At 45.1% G+C, this 5,397-nt stretch overlaps 2 protein-coding genes across 2 annotated transcripts; one reads left to right on the forward strand and one right to left on the reverse strand.

Annotated features, from left to right (window-relative positions):
- Positions 1-1,199: 1,199 nt before the first annotated feature.
- LOC117541214 (transcription factor Adf-1-like) lies at positions 1,200-2,591 on the reverse strand. The gene is made up of 2 exons (XM_034208375.1): positions 2,322-2,591; positions 1,200-1,726 (listed from the first exon to the last, which is right to left on the reverse strand). Exons 1-2 carry the CDS (start codon positions 2,449-2,451, stop codon positions 1,200-1,202), a joined length of 657 nt encoding a protein of 218 aa, XP_034064266.1. The 5' UTR covers positions 2,452-2,591.
- A 506-nt stretch (positions 2,592-3,097) lies between these two features.
- Positions 3,098-4,666, forward strand: LOC117541215 (putative nuclease HARBI1). The gene is made up of 3 exons (XM_034208376.1): positions 3,098-3,362; positions 3,684-4,493; positions 4,604-4,666. Exons 1-3 carry the CDS (start codon positions 3,225-3,227, stop codon positions 4,664-4,666), a joined length of 1,011 nt encoding a protein of 336 aa, XP_034064267.1. The 5' UTR covers positions 3,098-3,224.
- The last annotated feature ends 731 nt before the right edge of the window (positions 4,667-5,397 follow it).

Genomic DNA, 5,397 nt, shown 5'->3' on the forward strand with positions numbered 1-5,397 from the left:
CATCGCTGCTGGGTTCCAGGAGCGCTGGAACTTTCCAAATTGCGTTGGTGCCATTGATGGAAAGCACGTGGTGATCCAGGCTCCGGCAAATTCTGGGTCCCTCTACTTCAACTACAAGTCCAGCCACTCCTTGGTACTGCTGGCTGTTGTGGATGCTGAGTACCTCTTCAGGGTAGTGGATGTCGGAGGTTTTGGAAGGAGCAGCGACGGTGGGAGCCTGCGGAATTCCGCTTTTGGAGAGAGCCTCAGAGATGGCAGTCTGCAGCTACCACCTGACACCGTCATCCCAGGAGCAGAGCGGCTGGGCCTTCTTCCCCATGTGTTTGTTGGAGATGAGGCTTTTCCGCTGCTGGACAACCTGCTGCGTCCGTTCCCTGGACGTCAGCTCACGCGTGAAAGGAGGCTGTTCAACTACCGCCTCAGCCAGGCCAGCTTGGTGGTTGAATGTGCGTTTGGCATCCTCTCATCTCAGTGGAGAATGTTCCGGCGTGTCATCACCACCAGCCCGGAGGTAACAGAGTTGTGTGTGAAGGCCACCTGTGTGTTGCACAACTTCCTCCGCAGGAAGACAATAGGAAGGTCATCACGCACACCTGTTGTCGCAGAGTCGAGTGATGAAGCTCCAACCCTGCGCGATGCACCTATGATGGGCTCAAACAACGCCACACGCCGATCCATCCAACTGCGGGAGACCTTCTGCTCCTATTTGAATGAGGAGGGTGTAGTGTCATGGCAGCATAAAGTGGTGTAGGGTCACCATGGCTCCTCCAAACCAAAAGCTCTTTTAAGAGCTACCCATTTTCTTTAAAGAGCAAATATTCCAAATGAGCCATTTTAAAATCAAACATTCCTAATAAACATGTTTCTTGAATTGATATTATTATATCATGATATGACTAACAACCTTTTTCTTTCAGCCCTGTTTTTACTGATAAACCACTCATAATTTCAATAGGTTTTCACATGACCAATTACAGAAGAAAGCACATTATATATATACTGACATACATGAAGCTTCTGGTATGTTGCAACTGACAAACCACATGAACAAGTGAAGACACAGTATACCCATAACATACTTGAAATAATGTTTTATTTGGTGAATTTGAGTGAAGTGTGTGTGATGAGTGATGAGTGTAAAAAAATGTAATGTGGATCAGTATGTGTGAAAAAATTATAAATTGTCCTGCTGGTCCACGTCAAAAATGATTTGGTGTACCCCGAGGCGGACTCTTGCCCTCTGTGCCCTTGTCATCTGCCTCATGGTGGGCAAGAGGCTCTTGAAAAATTGCAAGTCCTCGTCCTCCTCCACCACTGGTGGGGTTGGCTGGGCAATTGCTGGGTAATTGCTGACAGCAGACTTCGTTCAACGGGGACATCTCCCTCCCCCTACCCCGTGTTTTGCCCCGGACCTCAGCATTCTCCTCCTGGCTGACTGCTGCTGGTTGACTGGCGGACTGGCTGGTGGACTGGCTGGCTGACTCACTGTCTACCTGGCTCTCTTCCTCTGCCACCAGGGTGGATGGAGGCAGGGTCTGCCGGGGGACATTGCTGGACGTCTCACGGTCTATGATGAATGGGGTTAAAAACCCCATCACTGCCATGAAACGCCAGGGCTTGTACCCCCCTGCAGACCCTGCCCCGCTTCTTTTGGCCTCCTTCTCCATATTCTTTTCCTTGCGGAACCTGTCCCTCAGACTCTTCCATCTCTTCTTGCAGACATTATCTAATAAAATGAAATGAAATAATAAAGTTAATAAATAATAAAGTGAATTTCTTGAATTTACTAAATTATTCCTCCATTAATGAATGCTATTTGTATGCTATATTCCATGCTGGCTAAATATACTGTCTATGCTTGATAGCTGTGAATCAAATCAAGTTTGATTTAAATAGCACATTTATAAACGATTTTTGGTCGAGCCAAAGTGCTGTACATATAAGAAAATTAGCCTACAGTAGAGACACTTTACAGCAAATACAACAGCACAGATTGTTCAGAATATCAGTATGAGAAAAACGACACCCTCTGCATGTATTATATGTTATATATTATGCTTATACTTATTATATTATATATAATATTTTTGTATTAATATACATTATATGTTATGCAACATTACTAGCTGGCTAAATATACTGTCTATGCTTGATAGCTGTGCATGTATTATATGTTATGTTATATATTATGCTTATTATAATGTTTTTTTTATTATTATATTAATATATATTATATGTTATTATGCTACATTACTAGCTGTCCATTCAATGCTAAAACGAAGTAAACTGGATATAAACTCCCCAAACAGTTGAAAACCTACCAGTTTCACCAACTGTCTCTGCCACCTCCCGCCATGCCTGGTTCCTCCGGTTTAGGTCCCGGTAGGTGAACAGAGTACAGTCATACAGGACTGGGACATTTGCCACAGCAATGATTAATTTGTCCTCCATTTTATGACATATGGAAAATAGTCAAGACCTGCGGGATCAGCATACACGCGGTTTGATTGGCTAGCGCTTGTACTGGCGGGAATTGCAAAAACGGGATTTGATTGGCTGACGCCAGCTTCGAGAAAGCATCGAGCCTCAAAAGTTGAACAATGTTCAACTTTTGAGGCTCGCGACGCTTGCAACGCCTTGCCAAGCTACCCACAATGCAGTTCGGCGAAGATTGAAAATATCCTACGTCACCCCATTCAAATGAATGGGCAAAGCGTTGAAAGCATTTTTTGACGCCTGTAGTGTAGACGGGCCGTAAGGCTATCGCTATTGGGTTTACCCTTCTGCGCCCCCGCGCAGTACTGAAAACACTTGTAGTCCACGCCCACCCGCTAGGTGGGCCCCACCCTGGGCCTCCTTCCGGTATAAATAGGGAGGTTGCCCGGCGATCTGCTCCCATACAATATAACTTTTCTTCAGCTATTCGTAGAGCCAGTGGGGCCCAGCGCTTAGAGGGATGCGCCAATACTCATAGAAGCTGGGTTACAGTAGGTAACCTCAGTTCTATTTCGTATATATATCGCTATTGGGTTAAGGGCGAAGCATGATGTAGGCCCAATCCCAAACCACTCCCTCGACCCTCCCCCTCCGTGACGGAGTGAACTCCGTCTGTAGGCACACTCACAGCTGAATGAAGTTCCCTCCATTAAGGGTTAAGGGTATAAATACAGCGGCAAGCTTTGGGACGGCCTCCCCTCTCTCCGCAGGAAACGGAAACGGACGTCATGGTGTCCAACTCACATCTCCATCTGTCGGCTGCATTGACCTGCGTTGCTATCCGTCGCCTGTTAGCGGGTGCAATGGCAAGATCCAACAGAAGGCGCAGAAGGTTGAGGCGCATTTTAGCGATGTGCCAGTGGCAGGTAAACATTTCAATATTGCTAATACAACAATTATCTTCACTTTATTTCTTATATAGTAGCCTATGAACTTTGTATGTGTAATACAAATAGATATTTAGATATATTGTGATATACATTCATTTATTCTTTCCTTATAAACTATACGTGTATATCTGTATAGTGTCTGTAGAATTCCAACACAGAAATGTTGTCAGTAGTTTATAGAATAAAAAAGGAAAGGTTAATTTGACTTGGTCTCAGAATTGTTTCCAGAGCTGTGTGTGTGTGTGTGTTGGAGTATAGTTATTGAACAATACTGTGTCCTGTGTTTGTCTTTTACAGGGGGGCAAAGGTCTTTACATGCAGCTCAATGCCACTGCCCCAATTCTCGCCGTGTATGCCAACCCTGAAGCCTGTCTAAAGAAGGACTTTAGAGTTAAGCGATCTAGTGTGGTGTATTTAGTGCAGATGCTTTCCTCCCCAAAGGACCACGGATGGGGACAAGACATCGAGGTGCTTGTTCTCCTCTACAGCTTGGCCCATGGACTATCACTCTCTGTGGTGGGTTCAGCATTCGGGATTCCCAAATCGACGGTCCACAGGATCATCAAACACGTCACCGGGAAGATAAAGGCCAACCTGAAGACCCTCATTTCCCTGCCAACCCCAGATGAGCTGCCAGAGATTGCAGATGGCTTCTGTCAGCTTGCAAAGAGTCCTGCATTTCACCGTGCTGCTGGTGCGATTGATGGATGCCATATTCGCATCAAACCTCCAGGAAACGAGTACCACAAGGAGTACATCAATTACAATCTGTTTCCTTCCATCCAGATGCAGGCCATCTGTGACTCAACTGGGAGATTCCTGGATGTCTTCATCGGCTATCCAGGCTCCGTTCATGATGCCAGAGTACTGCGAAACAGCCCCATCTTCTGCCAGGCACTGTTTCCCCCAGCTGGTTGGTTCCTCTTTGGGGACGGTGGTTATCCCTGCCTGGAAAAACCAGTGGGATTACTCACACCCTACAAGGTCCCTCGCGGCCAGGTGCAGGCCAGATTCAACAGGCATCATGCCAGGGCTCGGTCTGTGGTGGAAAGAGCATTTGGAAGGATGAAGGCTCGCTGGAGGGCCACCCTTTTCAAAGCGCTGGAGGTCAGTCCAAGCTTTGCCCCTGACATCATTGCATGTTGTGCATTTCTGCACAATCTGTACATAGACATGAACGATGTCCTTGAGGATGCTGAAGCCTTCCACCCCTGAAGATGGGGACCAGAGTCTTCCCCCTGCCGCAGCATGTGGACAAGAAAGTCCTGGACACCACCTAAGGAACAGGATTGCTGCACAACTCTCTGCTCCTGTCCAAATGGCACCACACCTGAGAGAGCACGATTACATCTAATGTTTTTTTTTTGGAAAAACGTGGTTGTCTATTAACTTGTGTTTTTGAAATGATGTGCACACATACCTGATTTAATTTTGTTTGTTTTAGTGAGCTCCACTTCTCACTTTAGAGAAAAGAGGTGAAATAAAATAAACCTGTGCACCGTTGATTTCAAACTTGGTTTTCCTGAATTGTCTTTCTGCATAATCCCAAATTGGAGACAAATGTCCTTACCTCTTGGATCATTCAATCACGAGCACAGCGCAAAGGTTCAGAAAATGAACACAGGTCTTCTAATACAATCACTTTAGTTTTTGAGTGAAACTCTGCAAATGGTTTGACATGAGCAATTAAGACCGTAAATGTCATGTATATTTTAATGCCTTATACCTATGAAGCGCACAGACATATCTTTATTTAAAATGCTGATATTCAGGGTTAATCTTCAGACTTTGGAAAAAACACTTTAGTTCCGTGCACAACATTACTTTGTGCAAAACTTTTCCTTCTACATTATGAAACCCACACAGAACAATGTAGCCATCTAACAATCAAGCAAACGCAATGTCACCTTCATCACCCGTCTACCTGTATTTACTATATCCCATACAATATTGAAGACATGAAGGACAGTACGTTAAATTAGGTTTATTGTCTTCCAAATAAATAATACAA

The sequence above is a fragment of the Gymnodraco acuticeps genome, unplaced genomic scaffold (genome assembly GCF_902827175.1).
Source record: "Gymnodraco acuticeps unplaced genomic scaffold, fGymAcu1.1, whole genome shotgun sequence".
NCBI classification, from domain to species: Eukaryota; Metazoa; Chordata; class Actinopteri; order Perciformes; family Bathydraconidae; genus Gymnodraco; species Gymnodraco acuticeps.

What these genes read in the sequence shown, in the direction of transcription:
- LOC117541215 (XM_034208376.1), top strand. Translation starts at nt 3,225, where the DNA reads ATGGTGTCCAACTCACATCTCCATCTGTCGGCTGCATTGACCTGCGTT. An exon ending in TAGCGATGTGCCAGTGGCAG is followed by an intron (nt 3,363 to 3,683) that starts GTAAACATTTCA and finishes TGTCTTTTACAG; the next exon opens with GGGGGCAAAGGTCTTTACAT. An exon ending in CCCTTTTCAAAGCGCTGGAG is followed by an intron (nt 4,494 to 4,603) that starts GTCAGTCCAAGC and finishes CCACCCCTGAAG; the next exon opens with ATGGGGACCAGAGTCTTCCC.
- LOC117541214 (XM_034208375.1), bottom strand. Translation starts at nt 2,451, where the DNA reads ATGGAGGACAAATTAATCATTGCTGTGGCAAATGTCCCAGTCCTGTAT. An exon ending in AGAGACAGTTGGTGAAACTG is followed by an intron (nt 1,727 to 2,321) that starts GTAGGTTTTCAA and finishes TCATTTTATTAG; the next exon opens with ATAATGTCTGCAAGAAGAGA.